The sequence below is a fragment of the Artemia sp. Qi Xiang Cuo genome, chromosome 10 (assembly GCF_049724085.1).
Source record: "Artemia sp. Qi Xiang Cuo chromosome 10, ASM4972408v1, whole genome shotgun sequence".
Taxonomy (NCBI): domain Eukaryota; kingdom Metazoa; phylum Arthropoda; class Branchiopoda; order Anostraca; family Artemiidae; genus Artemia; species Artemia sp. Qi Xiang Cuo.
This window is the reverse complement of record NC_142803.1, coordinates 39703370-39729191: the sequence shown is the minus strand read 5'-3', so window position 1 is coordinate 39729191 and position 25822 is coordinate 39703370. Positions and strand designations below refer to the sequence as shown.

General features: G+C 35.3%; 1 protein-coding gene across 1 annotated transcript in view; it reads left to right on the top strand.

The window, feature by feature from the left end:
* Positions 1-627: 627 nt before the first annotated feature.
* LOC148947753 (uncharacterized) overlaps positions 628-25822 on the top strand; it is a 279953-nt gene continuing 254758 nt past the window's right edge. Inside the window, exon 1 of the mRNA XM_089095996.1 lies at positions 628-919. Coding sequence (XP_088952122.1) covers positions 628-919 — 292 coding nt within the window. The remainder of the gene's footprint in view (positions 920-25822) is intronic.

The window sequence follows — 25822 nt, the reverse complement described above, 5'->3', positions numbered from 1 at the left end:
TACTTGGATCTAACGATTAAGAGCTTGGGGGTGATAAAAGTGACTTCTTTGTGACGTAAAACACATTTAAACTAAAGTTATCTGCTTTGATTTTTAAGTTTCGTGAGACAAATAATCATCCGGTGGGAAAATATTCCGTCAATTTTTTTCTCGGTGTAGATATGATGGAACGGAATATTTCTACCAAAGCAGGGGTAGTTATAGGGGGTTCAAATGGGAATCATATATGGGAATAATGGGAATCTAATCATAATACATGTAAAAGAGGAATAGAGTTAATTGAGTTCAGCTGCTAAACTTTGCGAGGCTATATTTTGTATTTTATGTTTTGGGAACTAATGCAGAAGACCACAATTGATTAGGATTTTTTTTTTCTTAAAATTGTCTTTTTTTGTCATTGTTAAGCCGTAAAATGTTAAGTTTTTTAGTTTTGTATTCAATACGTTATCCTTAACTTACACTTAACCAGCAACTTGTTCTATGCTATGATTTTTTTTGTTATAAATTTCAGGTTTTTATTTGTTCGAAGTGAATGAATTTTGTCAAATTTTTTGGGTTTTTGTTTGCTATATAAAAAGTAGATTTGAAAAACCATTTGTGGAAAAACTTCTATATACATCGGATTTAATGTGTACATATAATGTCTGTATAATTACATTTTTACACGTAACTAGAAAGAAAAAGCTGTCATGTTTGTTTAGAAATATTTACTGTAAAATTTTTCTATGTCTGTTTAATTTAAATTTTGTTTTAGAAGTTGAAGATGCATTACCAGGTGACAGCGAGAAGCCCTTTCATTTTCCAAACCATCATTTGTCACCAAAACATGAAGATGTTCCTTTGCTTAATTTAGCTAGCATTTCAGGACCATGTAAATTTAAATACGACACCCAGGAATCCAAATGGTCTAACAATGAAGGTACATCCGACATCGTATGTTTTTGTTGATTGATTGGTGTTGGATAATATTTTATTTGACAAAAATAGGACAATGGGACTTAATATTAAGATTGAACTTTTGTTTTATCTTATTTGCCAAACTGTTTTTGTAGTTTTCTAAGAATCTTTCTAAATTATCACTTGAAAGTGGTTTTGTAGGTTTTATTATTTTTCAATAAGGTTGATAATAAGCCTTAGAATTATATGACACAATAGATTATACAATTCATGTTTATAGTGCATATATTTCTTTATAAATTAAGAGATAGATCTGTCTGTTATTTTGATTCCAAGTTGAATTTGAAATAAGTAGAAAATTAATTTTTTGATATGATCTACCTAGAAGCTAGATTGAACTGCCTATCTAGCAAGAAGAAGTAGTAAGTCTGATTGGATTAGTTGAAAAAGGGATAAATCCTTTTAAAAGACAGTGAAAAACAATGAAAAAAAATACCTGATATTTGCTGACGACGGTGTCACTGAATGTGTTACCAAAATATCTGGAATTTTTTTGTCAGTTTTTCACTTTTTATTAAAAGGATTTATCCCTATTTGAACTTGCATTTGTAAGACCTGAGTAAAACGTGACTTCCATCGTTTTTATTCAATGCCTTGCGGCGACTCCAAAAAGTATTACCTTCAACAAATGATGTATATTTAATTTGCTCTTCCTTTTTAGTTACAATAATTCCTAATATTTGTTGTAATATTTCCTATCCTTCACTTATGATTTGGTTTACCCCCTCGGTATGCTTTTTGATCGTTTAAGGTTTGATTTTCCTTATTTTGTTAAATTAGAAAAGCTAATTTTAAAAGCTAGTTATAGTATCACCTTGGGAGAGAAGAGGAATCGAAATTAATTTTTTTTTTTTTTTAATTCTATAGACTTGTTAATTTTAGGTCACTTTTCACCATACGTATCTGGACTACACTTACAGGAAAATACGTCACTACTTGTTTCAATGAATCCCTCTTCGAGCGGTTTCTCAAATGGTTGTGCGTCTGAATCGGAAGGAAAAGGCCTACCAAATCAGACAACAGGTTTGATAAGTTGCCTGCAAATTAAAAATTATAGAAAATCGGAAGGATGTCAAAGAACTCATAAAAAGGAAAAGATATATAGATGTGAGGTTTGTGACAAGATATTTGCTCGAATGCATTATTTGAACCAGCACCAAAGAGAGCATACAGGTGAAAAACCGTTTAAGTGTAATGTTTGTGATAAAACCTTTTCTGTTGCACAATATTTGAGCAACCACCAAAGAAGGCATACGGGTGAGAAACCGTTTAAGTGCGATATATGTGACAAGACCTTTGCTCAGTCATCAGATTTGAACGTTCATCATAGAATTCATACTGGTGAGAAACCGTTTACGTGTGATGTTTGTGACAAGACCTTTAATCAAGCAGGAAATTTGAAACAGCACCAAAGAGTACATACGGGTGAGAGACCATATAAGTGTAATGTATGTCAGAAGGGTTTTTCAAATCTACTTTTTATATAGCAAACGAAAACCAAAAACATTTGACAAAATTCATTCACTTCGAACGAATAAAAACATGAAATTTATAACAAAAAAAATCATCGCATAGAACAAGTTGCTGGTTAAGTTTAAGTTAAGGATAACGTATTGAATACAAAACTAAAAAACTTAACATTTTACTGATTAACAATCACAAAAAAAGACAATTTTAAGAAAAAAAAATACCAATCAACTGTCGTTTTCTGCATTAGTTCCCAAAACATAAAATACAAAATATGGCCTCGCAAAGTTTAGCAGCTGAACTCAATTAACTCTATTCCTCTTTTACATGTATTATGATTAGATTCCCATTATTCCCATATATGATTCCCATTTGAACCCCCTATAACTACCCCTGCTTTGGTAGAAATATTCCGTTCCATCATATCTACACCGAGAAAAAAATTGACGGAATATTTTCCCACCGGATGATTATTTGTCTCACGAAACTTAAAAATCAAAGCAGATAACTTTAGTTTAAATGTGTTTTACGTCACAAAGAAGTCACTTTTATCACCCCCAAGCTCTTAATCGTTAGATCCAAGTACATATACGCCTACTACTATTAACAACTCGCCGCAGTACCAAGCCACCAGAGGTCAAAACAGTTATGCATGTTCCTCCTCCATCCCACTCTATTCAATGCTTCCCTCTTTAAAGCCTCCCAGAAAGTTCCCATTTCCTTTAAATCTTCACGATAAATAAAAGTTCAAATAGGGATAAAATCCTTTTAATAGACAGTGATGATAGAAATTCACAAAAATACCAGATATTTCGGTCACATATACAGTGACCGTCATCAGTTTTACTACTGATGACGGTCACTGTATATGTGACCGAAATATCTGGTATTTTTGTGAATTTCTATCATCACTGTCTATTAAAAGGATTTTATCCCTATTTGAACTTTTATTTATCGTCATGGAAAGGCAGTGTGGTCTCCGAAATTATTTAAATCTTCATTTATGACACTCTCCAACCTCAACCGCGAATGACCTGCTATCTGTTTAGCCCTAGACGGTTCGCCGAAAAGAACAAAATTCAGCAATATGTATTCCTTCATCGGCAAAACATGCCCTAGCCATCTCAACCTTTCTCTATTTATAGCCCTAAAAAGCAGGATTAAACCACACTTTTTGGGCTGCCTAGTGTTTGAAATACGGTGAGTAAGCCGGGTACCCAGAACAATCCGCAGGCAATTTCTCTGGAAAACATCTAGCAAATCTTTATCCGCTTTCGGAGCGCCGATGCTTCAGAGCCATATCTGACCACAGTCATCACTGTAGCTTTAAAAATTTGAATCTTATTTGCAGACTTATCTTCCTATTCTTCTAAACTTTTTTTAACTGTGAAAAAAAAAAACCCTTAGCCTTGGCTATTCTATTTTTAATTTCTTTACTGTTTCCATCGTCTTTGAAAACAATACTACCAAGGTAATTGAAGCTGTCTCACTGATCTATCTTTTCGTTACCTAACGTCACCTTTTCATTTTCTCTTATTCCTAGCCTAAGTGACTTTTTTGAACTCACAAAACCTCCAAAAATTCATTAATTTTGCTCACACTTTCATCTAGGATGCTTAAATCTAATCAGCATAATCTAAGCCCAGGACATTTGTTTTCTCTCTATTTGATTCCGTGGTCTCCCATTGCCTTACCTGTGCTCCTTAAGACAAAATCCATCAAAATGATCCATACAAAGGGGATAGAACACAACCCTGCTTAACTCTTGATTTAACACGAAACCAGCAGCTAACCGCATTTCCAATCTTGACCGCAGCTGAGTTATTCTCCTACATAGCACTAATCATTTTTGAAGTTTCTAAGACAACGCTTTCTATAAAAATCTTATCTGCCACCAGGGCATAGCTTACAACTCTTGCCCTGAAGGGTTTATCATCCTCAAAGACCTAATTTCCAGAACTTTTAACTACGTTGAACAAAATGGATATCTAAAAATTTTGATTGCATGTGTTTGGGGAAATTGTACGCGTAAGAGGGGGTTAAGTTGCCCTGCAAATACGATAAAGTTTTGAAAAGAGCACTAGCCCTTTCAATGTCCAACCTAGTGAGCCCTTTTTGAAGTTTTTACGACAGCACTGATTATAAAAACCTGATTTATGCCCCCAGGGCATAACTTACAACCCTTGCCCTGGGGACTGTAGGGGGATTGTCATCCTCAAAGACATAATTTCCGGACCTTTCAACTACGCTGAACAAAATGTTTATCCCAAAATTTTGATTGGATGTGTTTGGCGAACTTGTGGGTGTGAGAGAGGGTTTAGGTGCCCTCCAATCACATTCAGCTATTAAAAAGACCACTAGGCCTTTTGATTTCCAATCGACTGAGCCCTTTTGAAGTTTCTAAAAATACGCCTTCTATAAAAAAAAACCTTAGAGGCCCCCAGGGCATAACTTACTACCCTTGCCCCGAGGGGGTTGAGTGGTGTGTAATCCTCAAAAACAAAATTTCCAGAATTTAAAACTCCGTTGGACAAAAGCCCGAACTCAAAATGTGTATTGTCTGTAGGTGGGGAAAGGGGGGGTCTGACAGGGGGGGTTAGCTGCTCTCCAATCACTTTCGACAATTAAAAAGGGCAATTGCCCTTTCAATTTCCAATCAAATGAGCTTTTGTTAAGTTTCTACAACAACACTCTATAAAAACCTATTATGCCCCTAGGGCATAACTTACAACCCTTGCCCTGAGGGCTAAGAGGGGGTTATCATCCTCACAGACCTAATTTCCGAAAATTTCAACTACGTTGAACAAAATGGATATTTCAAAATTTTGATTGCATGTGTTTGAGGGAATGATGGGCGTGAGACGGGGGTTAGTTACCCTCCAATTACTTTCAACTATTAAAAAGAGCAACAGCCCTTTGAATTTCCAATCAAATGAGCCCTGTTTGAAGTTTTTACGACGCCGCTTTTTATAAAAACCTTATATGCACCCAGGGCATAACTTACAAACCTTGCCATGAAGACTGTGGGGGGAGATTTCAATTTTCCATCGGATGAGCCCTTTTTGCAGTTTCTACTATAAAGTTTTCTATAAAAACCGAGTACGCCCCATGGCAAAACTTAAAACCCTTGCCCAGAGGGCTGTGGAGGGTTGTCACCCTCAAAGACCTAGTTTTCAGAACTTTAAACTACGTTGAACAAAATGGTTATCTCAAAATTTTGATTGGATGTGTTTGGGGAAAAGGTGGATGTGAGAAGGGGGTTAGTTCCCCTCCAATCACTTTCGACTATTAACAAGGGCCCTAGCGTTTTGAATTTCCAATCGAATGAGCCTTTTTTGAAGTTTTTAAGATAACACTTTCTATAAGAACATTATATGCCCCCAAGGCGTAACTTACAACCCTTGCCCTGAGGGCTGTGGGGGGAGTTTTCTCTTCAAAAATATGATTTCTATCTGGAAATCAACCACGCTAAAAAAAATGGCTATCTCAAATTTTGATTGGACGTGTTTGGGGAAATGGGGGGCGTGGAAGAGGTGTTAGTTGCCTTCTAATTACTTTTGACTATTAAAAAGGGCACTAGCCATTCCAATTTCCAATCAAATGAGCCCTTTTTGAAGTTTCTACGACAACTCCTTCTATACGAGGTGCCCTGGCAAAAACTAAAAATAAATAAATAACACATTGTGCCAACATCGTTCTTTACTTAGGCAGCGCAATTGCACTGCGATTGATACTACCTAGGTAGGTGAAGCTGCCCACTTGATCGTGCTTCTCGTTACCCAACATTACCTTTACACCTTCACTTATTCCTAGTCTTAGTGACTTAGCTTTCTTAACAATAATTTTCAAACCTATTCTTGAACCCTGTACTCTCAAAACCTCTAAAAATTATTTCATTTTGTTAAAGTTTTCATCGAGGATGCTTAAATCACCAGTATCGTCAAAATCTAGGAGAGTTTTACTTCACCAGTTGATTCCGTATTCTCTCATTACCTTTGCTGTTCTCCTTGGGACAAAGTCCATAAAAATGATCCATATAAATTGGGATAAGATGCAACCCTGCTTAACTCCTGATTTAGTAAGAATTGTGCAACTAACCTAGCTTCCTACCTTAACCACATAAATTTTTTTCAAGTACATATAACTAATCCCTTTAATTCATTAATCTGGACAGAATTTAATAAAGCTGTTCTATCAACTGAATCAAACGCCTGCTCATAATCTATCAAACTGAGGAATATAGGGGTTTGATGACTCATGTACTTCTCAATAAGTAAATTAAAAGTTCTTAAAACCCCCTTCCTAAAACAACACTGTTCTTTTCTTAAAACTTTATCGAAAGCATCTCTAAGTCTCAAACGTATCATCATATTGAGCAATTTGCTCCCTACAGAAACCAAGCTCTATAATTACTCCACTAATTTATCACCTGTCTTATAGGGGTTTCCATTATTGTTTCGAAAATCGTAAGATACTTCCCCTTTTTCACAAATCAGATTCATAATTTTCAGTAACTTATCACTGACTACAGAATTATTATCAGAGGCAACGCTAGAGCGTTGCCTATAGTAAAAGCTATACGGCTCCAATGTTTTGTTTTTTTTTCCAGAAGCACTTCATATGGAAGGGGTCGTTGTATAAACCTCAAAGGGGACTCAGTCAATTGGAAAACAAGAGTTCTAGTACCCTTTTTCAGGGTCAAAAGTGATTGGAAGGCATCTAACACCCCTTCTACCCCCATCATTTCCCCAAACACATCCAATCAAAATTTTGATAGAGCCACTTTGTTCTACATAGTCGATTTCCAGATAGAAATTATGTTTTAAAGGAGGACACTTCCCCCACAGCCCTCAGGGCACGGGTTGTAAGTTATGCCTTGGGGGCACCTAAGGTTTTTATAGAAAGCTTTGTCGTAGAAACTTCAAAAAGCACTCATTCGATTGGAAATTCAAAGGGCTAGTGCCCATTTTAATAGTCGAAAATGATTGGAGGGCAACTAATCCCCCTCTCACGCCCCCTTTCCCCCAAACGTATCCAATCAAAATTGTGATATAGCCATTTTGTTCGTCGTAGTTGAAAATTCTTAAATTTAGGTATTTGAGGATGAACACCACCTCCCAGCCCTCAGGGCGAGGGTTGTAAGTTATGCCCTGGGGGAATATAAGTTTTTTTTTATAAAGTTTTGTCTTGGGTAATCCAACCAGGTCTAATTAGACTGGAAATTTAAATAGATAGTGCCATTTTTAATAGTAAACAGTAAGTGGAAGGCAACTACCTCCCCTTCCATGCCCATCATTTTCCTCACACAACCCCAATCAAAATTCTGAGATAGCCTGTTCAAAGTAGTTGAAAGTTCTGGAATTTATATCTTTGAGCAGGACACTCCTCCCACAGGCGTCAGGGCAAGGGTTATAAGTAATGCCCTGGGGGCATATCTGGTTGTTATGGACGGACTGCTTGTACAACCTACAGAGGGCTCATTTGATTAGAAATTGAAAGTTCTACTTCACTTTTTAAGCGTCAAAACATATCGGAAGTTAACCAGCCCCCCCCCTCCCCACATGCTTTTCTCCCAAATGCATCAAATAAAAATTTTGAGATAGCTATTTTGTTGAAAATAGTTCAAAAATCATAGAACAAAAACTTCGTTGTCAACACAACCCCCAGGGTTTGGGGGCAGGCATTGTACGTTATGCCCAGGGGGAAAATATGGTTCTTACGGAAGGGATAATCGTAAACTTCAAAGAGGGCTCATTTGATTGGAAATTGAAAGTTCTAGTTCAATGTTGCAGAGTCAAAAGAGATTGGAGCGCACCTAGCCCCCCGCCCTCCAAGCCCTTTTTTCCTCAAACCTATCCAATAAGAACTTTCAGATAGCTATTTCTTCAAAATAGTTCAAAGACCATATAGCGAACACTCCAGGGTCGACACAGCCCCCCAGGGCCCAAAGGCGAAAGTTGTAAGTTATTCCCTGGGGTACTATATGGTTCTCATGGAAGGGCTCATTTTATTTAAAATTAAAAGTTCTATTTCAGTTTTTGATAGTCAAAAGAGATTGGAGGACAACTAGCGCCCCCCCCTCCCAAGCCCATTTTTCCCCAAATGCATCGGATAAAATTTTGAGATAGCCATTAATTAAAAAATTCTTCAAAAGTCAGATAACAAAACTCAGGTGTCGACACAACCCCCTAGGGCCCGGGGGCTGGCATTGTAAGTTATGCCTTGGGGCATAAAAGGTTCTTATGAAAGGGGAGTGTCGCATAAACTTCAGAGAAGGCTAATTTTCTTGGAAATTGAAAGTTTGATCTCACTTTTTAATATTCAAAATAGATCCGAGGGCACATAGCCCCCCCCCCACGCCTTCTTTTTCCACACCCATATGATAAAATTTTTGTTAAAAATGGTTAAAATGTCGTTTTAGAAAAACTCAGGTGTCGACAGAACCCCCACGGGTACAGGAGATGGCGTTCTAAGTTATGCCCTGGGACATAAATTGTTATTATGAAAGGGATGCTTGTATAAATTTCAGAGGGCTCATTTGATTGGAAATCAAAATTTCTAGTTCCCTTTTTAAGATTCGAGAGATTTAAGGGCAACTAGCCCCCCGCCCCACGCCCTTTTTTACCAAACCCATCCGCTACCCCTTATGAGATAGCCAGTTTTTGGAAAAATTTTCAAAAATTAGATAACAAAACTCCGGTGTCAATACAAACCCCCAGGGCCCGGGGGGTAGGCGTTGTAAGTGTTGTCCTGGGGGCGCATATAGTTCTTATCAAAGGGATACTTGTATAAACTTCAGAGAGGGCTCATTTGATTGTAAATTGAAAGTTCAAGTTCACTTTTTAAGAGTCAAAAGATATCCGAGGGCAACTAGCCCCCCCCCCACCCTTTTTCCCCAAGCCCATCCGATAAAATTTTTAAAATAGCCATTCCATTAAAAATAGTTCAAAGGTCAGATAAGAAAAACTCCTGTGCTGATGCAACCCTCCAGGGCCCAGAAACAGGCATTGTAAGTAATGCTCTGGGGTATATATAGTTCTTATGAAGGGATGCTCGTATAAACTTCAGAGAGGGCTCATTTGATTGGAAATTGAAAGTTCTTGTTCACTTTTTAAGGGTCAAAAGAGATGGGACGGGCAACAAGCCCCCCTCCCTCCACGCCGTAAATGCACCGGATCAAAATTTTGAGATAGACATTTTGTTAAAAAAATTCAAAGTTCAGATAACAGAAACTCTGGTGTCGACACGGCCTCCCTGAGCCCGGGGATAGGCGTTGTAATTTATACCCTGGGGCCAGGTATGGTATGCTTGTATAAACTTCATAGAGGTTTTATTTGATTGGAAATTGAAAGTTGTAATTCACTTTTTAAGAGTCAAAAAAGATCAAAAGGCAGCTAGCCTCCCCCCACGCCATTTATTTTTTCCCAGAGGCACTTCATATAGAAGGGGCCGTCGTATAAACCTCACCGGGAGCTCATTCAACGCCTTCCCCGGGCCCTAGGGGGTTGCGTCGACACAGGAGTTTTTCTTATCTGACCTTTGAACTATTTTTAACGAAACGGTCATACGTAAGACAAACAGAAATTAAATAAACAATCAATGCAAACAAACAGAAATCATCTCCTGTTAGTAAAGTTGTTTGTATTCATGCAGTAAAACTGTTAGTACAGTAAGAAATTTGTGATTCCTATGGTTTTTTTATATTAATTTCGTAATCGGATGTGGATTTATATTATTTGACCTACATATTACATTAACCTACTACATATATATTTTGATTGGAATACTTGCCTGTCCCTGACTATGATAATTAAACTGAGCAATGACCGATCAAAATAGGGAGATTATTTTAAATCCATTACTGAACTTTGTCACAAGATCTATGCTTGATGGTGCAATAACTGACCTAATTATCGGAAAAGCTGTAAGTTTTTTTGGTCATGGTACTATTATCAGTGCTAAAGAGTTGCTGTATAAGGAGCTGATTATTCAGAGCCTCTGTGTGAAACATGCAAAGGATGAAGACGATGTATTTGATATTTTTAAATAGTTAAATCAGACGGCAAAGGATAATTTGCCTTTTCCCACTTTTCTCATATTCTCGCCTTCTGAAACCCTAACACTCGGGGGGAGTCTTGGCTACTTTCGTCTCTAAAGTTAATGAACTCTCTCGGGAAATTGACGGGTGTTTCGAGAATGCGACACATTCAGGCCTGTTTGACCAGCTAGAATTGATACCAACGTAACAATTAACCATGCCCCAGCTTCTACGTTTGCCGTTGTATTAAAAAACTGTCCTGCAAACCTGACCTCACCTAATTCTCGTAAGGACTTCATCGATAAACTTTGCCCTGAGGCCTCAGGTGAAATAACCTAACTTAAAAAATCGACTTCAGAACGGAAACTTGTTGTTAAGTCAAAGCGTGCAGCGAACAAAATAGCCGAGAATGCTAAAAACAGTACCTCAGGTATCTCGGTGAGTGTGAAATCCCCACTGTTTAAATGGATCCTGAAAGGCATACCGATCAAATACGATGAGAATCAAGTAAAATCTCTTGTACAAAATTGCATGATAGTTTCACAGTGCGGAAAGTCTCGAGTGTTCAAGGTCTACTCTGAGTGAAAAAAAAACCTGGATCAGTTCTTGAAAATTTCTGTGAAAGTTGGCTGCGAAAAGCTTTCTGCACAAGCATTTGTATATCTCCCAACGCGTTGTTTCTCCTGTCATAAGACTTGACATCTGACCTTGCAGTGCTCTAATCTGGCCCTCTGCTCTCGCTGTGGATCATGCAATCACGCCTAAAACGGCGCCTCTCCCTGATCCGAAAAAAATGTTCGGTCTAGAATGTAAAGTTACCGGCCATACTTATTACAGTGTAAAGTGTCCCAATAACAGTCAACTAGCAAGGCCCATGGTATGACATGGATGTGTCTACTACTACGCAAGCTGTACTTTCGTGGAATATTAATGGTGAACTTCAAGTCAAAATTCCTTTGATAAAAGGTTTGCTTTCGAATTGTGACGATTGTGCTTGCAAGAGTATTTTTTGACGAGTCATAGTTTATGCCTTCTGAAAATAGAAAATAATTTTACTAGCTATTCGATGCCTGCTAAACGATCCGCTTCCAGTGGCCGCCCCTCGGGTGGTATTAGGATGCTTGTTAGGACCTCGTGCCAGTCGAGTATTTTTGATTCATGTCATTTTTTTTCTTGCTGTCCGTGTAAAAGAGTATGTTATTGTAAACGTCTATCTCCCGACAGATTACTGCAATGACCGATCGTAATTTTTATTTACTTCTGCGTGTGAGAAACTAGGATCTTGCATTTAGAACTTTCGCCTGTTAGGTAAGTGTTTTATTATTATAGGAGATTTTAACTGTAATTTAACTGACGCCTCGTTATTGCGTACTTCTATTTTGTCTGGTATTTTTGACGATTGGCTAAGAATATTGCCTAAAGATCTTGATTACACTTACACACACCATTGTCACGTGTCGAACCTTGACCATGCAGTTTTTTCTATAAATCTCCAAGTATCACCTTTTAACGTTGTTACTGAGTTCCTACTATCAGACCACCATCCAATCTCTGCATTTATATAATGTCCCTCTGCTCAGTCTACTCTCACCAAACAACCACATCAACTCTATGCCCAATTTTACAGGGATTGGGAAAACATCCAAGATGATCTTTTTTGCTGCAGTTACTAATTGTGTCCTACATAAAATTCATGTTCCGTTCCAGGTGCTCAAGGATAATCCCCAAGTTGATGCAAATGAAATACGGGTGTTGCTAGATATCTATCTTGCACAAATTTACCATGTTCTGCGATTCACAGAAAAAGCCGCAAGACCTCCTCTCAATCGCAGACATCGGGGTGTCACGAAGAATTAGTGCCTTGCCGTTATCTTAGTTTAAGCCCGAGAAAAATCCGAAATTTTCTATTTCTCTTAGTTCCGCTATAACTGTTGTCGCCCTGGTTGAATTTATGGATTTTGTCTTTCCAATAAAACAAATTTTGCAAGAGAACTATGTATCCAAACAAACCAGATACTTGAAGATACATCGCAGAAAGCTTCTTTGTCCCAACCTTTCTTCTAGAGAAATGTATCAAGATATCCTCCTCGGGCCCGCCTATCTGCTCAAGTTATTCCTGATTCAAAATAGAATTCATACTTCTCTGCTGATTTCTTCCCACCAGATGCCACCCTCCAGTCTAAAAATGAGGATAAGTTTGATAAATTTATGTCCAGTTGTCCAACTAAAAAGTTTGTTCGTTCAGTTGATTCGATATTGCGAGCAATCCAACGCCTACAGCGTTAGATATCTTCTGACATCAATAAAATAAGCGCTCGTCACATTCTGCATGGAAGCGAGCTGCAGATAAACCATATTGCTCTTTTGATGCAGATGATTGTTACCCAAGGAGTTTTACCGTCTTCTTTCTCAATCGAATCTTATTCCAATTCCAATGAAAGGTAAAATAGCTATCCAGTGCTGGTCCTTCCGCCCTATAATAGTGGCTACGAACTTTTGTAAGCTTTTTGAACTTCTGTTAATTGACATTCTGAACGACAAATGCTATGTTCCTTCTTAACAATTTGGATTCCAGCCATGTCTCAGTTGTGCCCACTCTTTGTTGGTTGTGGCGAACGCATTAATTGATGCTGATGCATCGGGCAAAACACTAGTGTTGGGTGGGCAATTTGTTCGTAAGGCGTTCGACTCTCTCATTCACGCCACTATGCTACTCCGTGCAGCAGAATGTGGAGTGAGCCCTTTATATATCAGAGTTCTTCGAGACAGCTAATATTTCCTTAACAGTCGCGTAATATTTCACCTATTAGCTACAGTTGACGGCTGTCAAGTCTATGCACCAACCCCTAATATTTTTGTCACTGTTGAAAAATGTACCCAGTCAGGGTGTTGTTTCTTACCCTTCACTCTTCAATTATGGAGTTCGTGATACAGTCAGCTGTTCCCACAGCAGTCATCTTTGCCGGTCTTGATGTATCTCTTATATTTTCTGCAGACAACAGTCAAAATTTGAGCCGTACTATCAAGCTCACAAGTGAGATTTTTACAACGCTACAATCTGAGTATTCAGAAATAGGTTTTCATTTCAATACTGAAAAGTCCGAATTTGTATTCTTCAACTGGAAGCAAGCGTTGCCTAGGGATGTTCCTCTCAGAAATAGTAGGATTAAGCCAGTAGGTCATATTACCTAACTCGGTCTTCCCATTGGTTTGTCAGTAATGCGCACGCGACAATTATTAATTGCTCACATGAGCATAGAGTTGTGTTCCCATATGCTTCTTTTGTAACTAATAAGTTATAGTTCAATCGCCATTTTCTCTCGAAAATTTTTAACTCTGTTGCTCTACAACACTATCTGTATATATCGCCGTTTTGGAAAATGCTCAGAAATTGTGACAAGTCAAAAATTTGTTCAGTTTTCTTCCGATTCGCAAAATATCTTTTACGTTTTCTCTCTTGGAAGCGCAATTATTAATTAACTAGAAAATTTAGAATTGCTGACCTCATTATAGCTGTAAAAAATCAAATTCGTGCTTATATTTCCCGTTAAATGAAGTTGAACCATCCCTGGTCGTCAGTACTGGCTCAGTAGTCAAGATGAATTTGTTGTGTTTTTTTTAAGTGTATGTTTTTTCGCCTACTGAAACTGTTTCAGTTATTAATATGATTGATGAAATAGTCTTTTTGTGTATTAGCTCAATATAAGTGAAGCTGGTTATTATCAATTTTGTTGGCAATTTTTCTTTGATAATATATTGTGTATATTACTAATATTCTAATTATTTATTTATTATTGATTCACTATAGCATATTGCTTTAAGCAAAGTTTGTAGACGGATCAGTGATTGCATAATTTTCTGGTTTATGTTATTTATGCATATTGGAGTAAATGAATCATTTGTTGAGTGTTCTGAGTTCACGACGAGTAGGCGAAAGTGTCATTTAATTGTTTTTATAATTTCTTGTCATATTTACACTAGTTGATATTCCACAACTAGTGTATATAATTGATTATATACAAACTAATAGTTGATTATCCACAGTATTTCTTTTTTAATTCACTGATGATTATTTGGGTACTTTTTTTTACAAGTTGCGGCTTGATGCAATTATGTTCATATTAGACCCTGGCGCCGCGTCGATGAGGGAAAACCGGCGGCGGCGGGGCCAAAAACAGCGCGCCGTGCCGCTAGTAAGATGTCGGCGGCGCGCCCCTGGTAAACTGTTGGCGGTGCGCTATGATCACAGGTGACCGCACGCATTAATGTTTTCATCAGTCTTTCTGAAATCACATGCTTAAATTTACAGCAGATTCGAGCCTATTCATGAGTTCAAAATTCAGACTTTGCTGGCTGGAAACTGGTCTTCTTCTTTATTCAACAAGAGAATTAGAAATATGGCATAAACTAAACGGCTGTGGCGTTTCAGAACCTTTGCATAATAAGAGTAGTTGAAGTATCTATTATCTAATTATTCATAACATAAATAACTATAAAAATTATTATTTTGTTTCATAGAGCATAACTGCATATAAAACTTTAAATAATATATCAAAAAATTCGTCAGTTATCTGGTTAACAACTTTTAATATAAATTAGAACTTAGAAGCTTAATCTTTTCATAATAAACTGTGCCGGTCTCTGTTTTGTCACATTTAAACAGTATAAATGGGCGAATCTTATATTGATTGTTTTTTTTCTCTTTTAGATTCCTAAAAAGCCTTCTTGTATTAAAACCTGTCTTTTAAGAAAAATTAAAAAAAATACATTTTAAAGTTTTTTTGGCCCTTAAATGTAATTAAATGAAATAATATGCAGACTGAAGTAGCTCCAGGAAGATGTTGAGATTTTCATCCTAGTTCGTTACTTTTAATTCAAGCAAAATACTGGGTTACCTATTATAAGTTATGGAGTTTAAGCTTTTACTTCCAAATTCTCACAAAAATTACTAAATTTAAGCAATTCGCAACAATACGTCACCTGTGGTCAAAAGACACAAAGACTCCTCATTGATCACCACCCAGGCTCAAAGCTTCTGCTATGGTTATTTCCATGGAAATCATCAAAGAGATTCTTTTTAAAATAGCCTCCAAGCGTAGTTATGGATATTTATCCTTTTTTGATTTCTTCAAATATTTTAAAAAAGTGCAATAACATTACAAATGTTTCATTTATTGTATTTGTTAATATTGTTGGTAATCATTTGTGCGTTGATAACAATTTTTAAACAACTGCAGATACGTAAATCGTTGCAACATATAGTAACATTAGGTCATAATATTGTCAAAAACTCCTGCATGAGCCTCCCAAATTGACAGCTTTTATGATGACCTGGCAGTATAATTTAACTTGGGTACTTGACCAAAGGCCTCATTGTCGCTCAAGCGCAAAATTTGGTGTGATATCGATATCGCTCTAGTAACACAATTTCGATTTAGTGTGAATCTACCGGTTAATTATTAATTTATTTTTAAAAATTTAACACGTTTAATCAATAAGAAAAAAAACGTGTTGGACACATATGTCCATTTCCCTTTGGACGATAAAAACAATCAAGCGATGTATCAATTATAACTCACAAAAAGATTTTTAATTTTTTCAACTATTCAATTTTTAGGCATCCATGCTTTCAATAAAAAAAAAATAAATTCAATATATTTTAAATATACTCCAGCCCAATGCCCCCCCTGGATACCTTCTTTAAAGGTTACCGTATCTTATTTAAATAAAAAAAAATAACTTTTTGGCACCCCTGATTTCAAAAAAAAAAAATAATCGAGGTGTTATCATGGAAATATTATCGCGCCCTACTCCCCCCCCCTCTGAAAAACAAAAAGTAACTATAAAGACCCTGCTTTAAATTAAAAAAAATAACTTTTTGGGATATTTACTTATAATAAAGAAAAAATATAATATATAATCATTTAAATTTAATAAAAAAATACACAAAAGCTTTAATTATAAAAATAATATAATTAAAAATTAACTATTTCAATATATTTTTAAAACAAAAAATAAAATTACATATAAAAAGCTTAGAGTTAATTGAAAAAAAATTTATTTTACAATTAAATATTTAAAAATAAAACAATGACAAAGTAAAAAATATTAATACATAAATAAAATTATTGAAAAACTTAGTAATAGATTTACTGTGTCATTCAATGAGATCGAAAGAATCTAATTACAAGGGGGCACACACAAAAGGTAACTTAGGCCAGTAGACTAAGAAAACTCGTAAAAAACCCAAGACAACGACCAAGTATCCTTAGAAGGCCATGGGTCTCTCAAAATCTTTCAATATTTTCCAGGGGACTTTGCTATCATTATCTTATGTCTCCACTTTAAATGAAAAAATAATTATCTTTTTTTCTTCACTGGTGTAACTAAAATAAAATTTTGGCTTAAATATTTAAAAGAATTTCACGCCATTCCCCCCCCCCTAAATTCCCAAATTTAAATATTTTTTATTTATCTGTTGTTTTTTTATAATTAGTTGAATTACTTTTTATACTAACACTTTTTTTTTTAGTATTAATTTTAAAATTATATTCAAGGCCGAATTTTTTGTTTGGAGGGGGGGGGTCTAAAGTTTTAATATATAATAGTTTATCTTATATAATGCTTTAAGAAAGTTAGTATTAAAAATTAATAAAAAATGATCTAAAAACAGTAAAAAAAACTTCAAACTTAAAGTTCAGCTGTTAAAACAATTTGTCAGCTGTCAATTTCAAAATCCAACTGAAGGCTGAAGTTGTATAGTAGTGAATACGTTCTATAATTCTATTAAACTTGAAAATAAAATTCTTGACTACGAATGAAAACGAATGATGTATAGCGATTGGGAAACTACATTCGGAATTATTTAAACTCATTTCATAAAGACGATACTTCTTTTGTCAACATATGAAGAACTGTGTATATTGCAATATTTGCAATTTAATATTACATTTGTCTGGTTTTTATGTTAAGTAAAAGAATAGACGAACATTAATGAACAAGAGAGTAGTGATGAAGTATGATATTCACAGTAATATTTGGCAGGGAAATTAACTGGTGATAAATCACTAGGGGTGGCATCATGAGTGCGTGATTGTTGGGGATTCAAGGACCCAAATTTGCTTTTCTGGGTGATGTATAGATTTTCTGGGAAACACCCGAAAATTCGGGGATAGTGCAATCCCTGTTTGATTTCTGATCAGGGAAATCGAAATACTAAACCACACAAGAAGGAACAGCTCCGACTTTGTGGTTGACGCAATAAAGAATTGCTGCAAAATTATTTTAAACTCGACCAAATGCCGCCGCCTCTGCCGGCGGCGGCGCGCCTACGGCACGCTGGCAGCATTAAACCCCTGTGGTGGCAGTTACACGGGCCTCGTATCGTCGAGGGTTGGTCGATCCCCCGGGGCAGCACCGGGGGCTCTTTCATATGGTTCTGTTTGTTCCGGATTGAGGAGCCTAAAAAAAAGAAACATGTTGCATACCTACATAGCAGTGTATAATTGAGTTTTTCTTTCTCGTTTTGAGTAATTTGTTCTAAGAGCTGATCTGGATCTTAGGTCCGGCATTCGGCACTAACAACCACATGTATAACTCCTAAATTTATGTCTATTGCTTTTTTTTGCTTATTGCTCCGTCTTTTCCTTTTTTGTATGACGGGTTTTCTATAAATAATAATAATAATAAACATACAGTAGATATTAATGTAAATGAATAAATAAATCTTAAAACGAGTGAAACTTGAATTAAATATGCACAAATCAAGCTTGAAATAAACAAAAATCACTACAAACAAGATTTTGGGTATTGCCTCCTTCTCTCAATGTCAAACAGTTTGTGGTAACAAACTGTAAGTAAGGAGCAACCCGGCTCAATAGTAAGCTAAACTCTAAAAAACGGAATTTTGATACCAATAGATACATCAAAAGAATCAGATTTTAATGCTGATTTTAAATATATGTTTCATCAAGTTTACCCATCAAAAGTTACGCGTCTGAGACAATTTGCCTGATTTTCGAAAAAAGGGGTTAAACATTCCCTAAAAGTTATAGAACCTTAATGAAAATCACGCCCTGGGATTAAGCATATTAACATCATCTGCTGCAGAGGTTTCAAAATCAGTTTTGCTCAAATGTAGAATTTTGTATTTTTTGCAAAAAGAAAGATCACGGACGTATGTTTATTTGTTGTTTTTTCTCAGGGGTGAACGTATTGACCCAGTGGTCCTAAAATATCGCAGGAGGGTTCGTTTGAAAGGAAATTAAAATTTCGTGCCATTTTTAAGTGACCAAACAAATGGAGGGCAACTAGGCCCTCTCCCACGCTCATTTCTTTCCAAAGTTACACAATCAAAATTTTGAGATAGAAATTTCGTTCAGCATGGTCGAAAATCTAGTAAGTATCTTTTAGGATGACTTAATCCCCCACCGCCCAGGGGGGACGGCTAAATGTTATGAACTTTAACAAATTTTCACATATAGGCTGGTTTCTTGGGAAGTAGACAGATATTTTTACGGGGAATTTTTTTTGGTAGTAGGGAGGGGGTCGGGGATGAATGTGGAGGATAGGTCCATCGAGGAATTTTTTAGGTGGGAAGGGAAATTGATATTTAGGGGTCGCCGGATTTCCAACCATTTTTTAAAAAATGATAATAAATTAGGTAAAAAAAACAAGTTTTTAAAATTAACGTAATGAGCAACATTAAAAAATAAAAATAAAAACTTAAATTGTTTTTTTTTATTTAATAAAATTCTATAGCCTATTGAGTCAGTTGTGCTTTAATGATACATATATGCGTCTTTAACATTATTGGAAAGTATAAAACACCTCACACAGAATATTTGAAGCATAATGATCTTAATTGTTGAAATATCCATCAGTTCAAAAATGTATTTCACATTTATTTTATTTTTACTTTCAACTCTGTAATAACTGTAAAAGAATACATTTTTAATATAATTCGTTTTCAGTTAAGAACAAATGACCCAGTAAGCTTTGGTTTTTATTTACATTTAAGGAAGTAAGCAGTATCCAAACTCTTGTTTGTAGTAAAACTATATTTGTCTTGAACAAATTTAGATAGAACTAATAAATTAAACTGAATATTTGATTTACAAGAATATTAATTGATGAAATCTCATAACTTCAAAATTTTGATATAATGTTAATTTTTACCTCAAACATTAATTTCAAAAGAAAATGTTTTTGATAAAATTGATTTTACCTAAATAGAAGATGACTCAGCATGGTGAATAATTTAACTATTAGATAATTAGGCTATACCAAGAATAGGTGGTGTATTTAGTTTTGTTTTATTAAATATTTATTTTAATACTATACTTAATTTTAGATTTTTTTTATATTTTTTTATTATTTTAAATTTATATATCTTTTCTTTTTTTTTCAATTGAGTGTTTCTTTAATTTATTCTATTTTAAATTTTAATTAATAATTAAATGTCAAAATATTTTTTTTTTCTTTTTTATATTTATTTTCATATTAAATATAATAAATAATATATTTAGTTTATATTAATTAATTTATACTCTTAACTGTTTTATGTTTTTTGATATTACTGTTTATTTCAGTTACGGTTTATTTGGTTTTATTTATTATTTAATAGTAATTTCTTTTTGTCTTGATTTTGAATTTTAAAAGTTATTTGTATCTTCTGCGCTCAATTTTAAAATGTCCTTTACTTTTCTTTGAAAAACTTATTTTTTGGAAAGTTTTTTTTTTAATTAATCTTTAAAAAACTCTTTTGCCATACTGTCATCACCAGGGGCCTTATTATTTTTTAACTCTTTTGGTACTGTCATTAATTCTCCCTCACAAATTTAATCTTTCTTCACATCCAAAGTATCACAATTCTTTTAAATATATTTTAATGTAACTCTTTCAGGATCTATAATGTTTTGTCCATTTCTCTATAACTTATTCCTTATCATTAATTGTAGCCCCGTTCCCATCTTTAAGTGGGACAGTTCAAAATTGACTATCGCCTCTCAACTTATGGATATACCAGTACAATATCTTACTATTATGCTGTCCAGCTGCATCTTCCAGATCTTCATCAATTTTACCTATGGCTCATACTTAACACTTTCTTAATTCATATTTTAATAATTTCTTTACTTTTTTCATATTCCTCTTATTTTCATATGATCTATCAGTCAAATAGCTCTTGTACAAGCCCCTCCTCCTCACTATTAAACATTAAACGTTTCCAATAATATTCCTAGCTGTGCTTCTAATTTTCTTCCCTAAGACACCATCAGTAACTTCACAAACTATTTTCCTAAAACTGTTCCATCCCTGTTCTACAATGCCAAACTTAAACTGTCCAATTTAGTCTTCAACTGTCCCTAGAATGAATCCTCAATTTCTTGCCCTGGAGAATACCAGCATGATAGCTTTCCGGAAGGTAGTTACTCTTCCTTCCTGAATTAACACTAAAAATTACTAGTAGGTGATCTTTATTTTTAACATCAACTACCACTTGCATACACCCTGGCATCTTGTATCAATCCTCCAAGTCTTCAGTTTGCAAGAACATAAAAAATAAGGTTATCTGTCTTACAATCAACTAAACACAGTTGTTAACGTATGGTCCATTTTATGATCAAATACTTCCTTTGTTATGACTATATTGTAATACCTGTAAAATACAAATAGAACTTATTCTGTAATAAGAAATAATTACACCTCTTTATGGGATATAAGTCCAGTTGCAATACGAAATACAGTTAATCAGGCATCCTTCAAGGCTACAGCGAACAGATATTTCATTGCAAAATAATAGTACTTCGGAGTGCGTTTTAGTTAGGTAGGATGATTGTTGAATATCTGTGACTTGAGTGTTATTGCAATGTAGAACAATAAAAAAACGGCGTTTTAGAATATTTAGAATATAAGACTCCCACCTGCATCCAATAAGTAATTTGATTTATTCTTAGCATGTGCTCCAAAAACTTTCTGTATACATTTGTCAATTAAAATTATATTATATTTTCTATGTCCAATACTAAATTGACCTAGGCCTGAGAAACCATCTAGCCCCAAGTCTACAGACATGGGAATTGAAATCTCCTAAAAAACATATCATATTTCTACCTCAGCCCTTTTCTATTTGTTCCTAGATCTGAAAGTTAAACTCATCTGAGTCACTACTACCTCAATCACTTGTTGCTATAGGGTTGGTTCTACCAGTTGTTAATACTATGATTGATGCACTTCCTTTTTTAGACTTAAAATGAGCCACTAGCATCCAATTATTAATACCTTTCCAACCTAAACAAGACTTGGTAGCTTCCTTATTTATCATGAGGCTTATTCCTTGCCTAGGCATCCCATCCTTCTTAACTCATTAAATAAATTCTATATCACCTGATTTGATGTTTCCTACCCCTGGGAGATGAGCTTCTAAAACTCCAAGTAAGTTCAATTCGAAAGGTCTAAATTCACAGTAAATATGTCAATACAATAATTTTTTTTTCTAACATTGTAAAATTTAAAGTTGCAAATTTCATATTCTTCAAATTATTGGAATTAATATAGCTTGAAGCAAAGCAATGGTCCCAGAACCAGTAAAAGATGGGGACTAATACAGATTCTGAAGTCACAAAGTGCATAAGCCAGCTTAGAACTGGACAGCAAGGAGTCCCTGGGACTTAACCGCTTAATATGGCGGTTAGAGTATGGGTTTCGGCCGCTCGCAGGACATACTGCTTTTGGAGTTCTCCCTATTCTACTTGTGTCATTGGGTCTATACAAATCAACCTTAGCATTTCACTATCCAGTAGTTAACAGAGGGTATAATTATCCCCTTTTTCTGATTGTTTGAGCCTAGCTTCTTATTTTCTCATTTTGCGGGTCTGAGTAAAAGTTTGATTCTAGCTGGGCTGTTTACTCTTTCTTCGAGTCATATGCAGGGTATTCATTTGGATTAGTGGTGCAGTGATTGGTATTACTATCTATTTCTTAGGGGAAGCGATCGATAAGATAGGGGGATCATTCTGTGCCAGCATCCGCGGTCATACAGTTTCCTAAAGTAAACATTTTAGGGTAATAAGGGGACTTTGAAACAAGAGTGTCTCACTTTAACAGGGGTGAAATCTTTACTTATCATCTATTTTTTGGTTAAAGTACGATTTTGGCGGTCAAATGACTAGGATTAGGTACCCTATTAGTCCGCTCTTAATTAACCTGGGTAGTAGTATCAAAACCTAAAGAATTTGGCGGTTTCTAAACCTACTAGAGCAACCTGTCCCATAAATAACAATCCACAAAAAAATTTACCCAAACTAGTTATGCAGCTTATATACCGTCGTTTAGGGGACTAAATAAATAAATCAAACAGTTCGTGGTAACGAACTGTAAGTAAGGAGCGACCCGGCTCAATGGTAACCGAAACTCTAAAAAACGGAATTTTGGATAGGTACATCAAAAGAATCAAATTTTAATTCTGATTTCAAAAATATAAGTTTCATCAAGTTTAATCTTACCCATCAAATTTACGCGCCTGAGAAAATTTGGCTGATTTTCGAAAAAAGGGGGAAAGACTCCCTAAAAGTTATAGAACCTTAATGAAATTCACACCATCATATTCAGCGTATCAGATAACCCTACTGCAGAGGTTTCAAGCTCCTATCTACAAAAAAGTGGAATTTTCCATTTTTTGCCAGAAGAAAGATGCGTGTTTATGTGTTTTTTTTTTCTTTTCCCCAGGGGTAATCGTATTAACCCTGTGGTCCTAGAATATCGTAAGAGGGCTCATTGGAACGGAAATTAAAAGTTCTAGTTCCCTTTTTAAGTGACCAAAAAAAATGGAGGGCAACTAGGCCCCCTCCCTTGCTCATTTTTTTCTCAAAGTCACCCAATTAAAATTTTGAGATAGCCATTGTGTTTAGCATAGTCGAAAATCTAATAAATATGTCTTTTACGATGACTTAATCCCCCACAGTTCCCAGAGGAAGGGCTGCAAGTTATGAACTTTGCCCATTGATTGCATTCTGTATTGGTTATTGGGAAGTATACAGACATTTTCTGTAAGAATTTTTTTCTGGTGGGGGGGGAGGGGGCGGGCGGAGGGGTTACTAGGGAGAATCTTTCAGTGGAGGATGTTTCTTTGGGGTAAGGGACATTTCTATGAAGGGGGCGCCGGATTTCCAAGCATTATTTAAAAAACGATCAGAAATTAAATTAAAAAAAAAACAAGTACTTTCAACTGAAAGTAAGAAGCAACATTAGAACTTAAAATGAACAGAAATTTTTACGTATATGAGGGGGTTCTCCCCCAAGTTTATACTTAGCTCTTTACGCCACAGTTTTTTTTAGTGCTTTCAAAAGAGCTATCTATTCTAATTAAAAGGCCTTTGTGATTCAGGAGTTTGTGAATTAAATTTTTTTTAACTTTTAACGTAAAGAGTGTGGTATTGACTAAGGGGAGAACCCCCTCATATACGTAATAACATATACGTAATAAAAAAAACAATAAAAAAAAACAAGCGATACGGCTCAATAGTAAGCGAAACTTTTAAAAACGGAACTTTGATGTCAATAAATGTATCAAAAGAATGGGCTCATAATGCTGATTCTAAATATATGAATTTTATTAAGTTTAGTATTACTCTTAAAAGGCTACGAGCCTGAGAAAACTCACCTGATTTTTTAAAGAGGGGGGAAACATCCCCTAAGAGTGAAAATTTTTTAATGAAAATCACACCGTCAGATTCAGCGTATCAGAAAACCCTATAACATCGGTTTCAAGCTCATATCTGCAAAAATCTGCAACTTTGTATTTTTTGCCAGAAGAAAAATATACGAATATAGAAGTTCGTTACGTAAGTTAATCTGTAAATTACGTCAGAACCAAATTTAGAGACAGCCATTTAGCAAAAGAAAAGTAAAATTTTTATGCAAATTTTGTTTACTTATTCAATGACGGCGAGCCAAAATAAAAGCTGCATTAACTAAAAAACAATCAGAAATTAAATAAAAAAAACAAGTTTTTTGAACTGAAAGTAAGGAGCAACATTAAAACTTAAAACGAACAGAAATTATTCTGTATATGAAAGAGCTGTCCCCTCCTCAACGCCTCGCTCTTCACGCTAAAGTTTGACTCTGTCTTACAACTTTATTTTTTAAAACAATAAAAAACTTTAGCGTAAAGAGCGAGGCGTTGAGGAGGGGACAGCCCCTTTCATATACGGAATAAGTTCTGTTCGTTTAAGTTTTAATATCGCTCCTTACTTTCAGTTTAAAAAACTTGTTTTTTTTATTTAATCCCCTTAAAAGCCTAGGCTAATAAATCAGATCAAGGTGTAGCTCATGCCCGGGGGAGGGTGTGTTACAATGAAAATTCATACGGAATTTCTATTTTATAATAGTAAAGAAGGCGGATTTCGAAGTAAGACCTAATATACTGAAAAAGGCTCTTAGAAATGTACACATCGCCCGTCGCTCTCTTGTCCGAAGAGATAAGTCGTAACAAAGCAGGTGAACCGGAAGGTACATCTTGAAAGAGGGGAGTGAGTTTGAATAAACATTTTATTTACATTAAGAAGATACTTTAGAGTACTCCTCAAACTCTGGTTTATATCACTATTTAAAACAATATTATATAAGTAAAAGAATTGAATTTGATCCGCAAAAAAGTACTGAGAAGGAAAGTTTCGTTAATTTCAAATAAGTTATTTATCACAAATTTTGTATAAGTGTTTATTTAATTTTTAAGATTATTGTCAAATAACGACATAAGGTGATCTATGTTAATTAAAGATGACTGTTTCATAATTCTCTTCAAGATTAATGTCGGTGTAAAAAATATTTCGTACCTTTATATCTGGTTGGCAGAAGACTCCTTTAGGGTACTCCATAAGGAAGATTTTCTAGGGGACGAGCTCTAGAAAAAAATTACATCAAATCACCCTCAGTGATATGAATAGGCTTAAAAGTTGCCAGGGTGTAATAACCAGGTTCACTTAAATAATAATTTAAAGTTGATTAATTGAAGCTAGCCGGTGCTCATTATTACTATCCAGCAGTCATAATGATAAAATTAGTAAATGTATAAAAATGTAATAGAATTTATTCCAAAAATTTTGGAAGGAATTCGGCAAAACTCGCCTCCGCCTGTTTAACAAAAATATCGCCTTTTAATTTTAGGAGGTCGGGCCTGCCCACTGATTAATTAAAGGGCCGTGGTATACTGACCATGTGAAGGTAGCATAATCATTAGCCTTTTGATTTGAGGCTGGAATGAATGGTCTGACGAGAGGCAACCTGTCTCCTTAATTATTTTGAATTTAATCTTTAAGTGAAAAAGCTTAAATATTCGTGGAGGACGATAAGACCCTA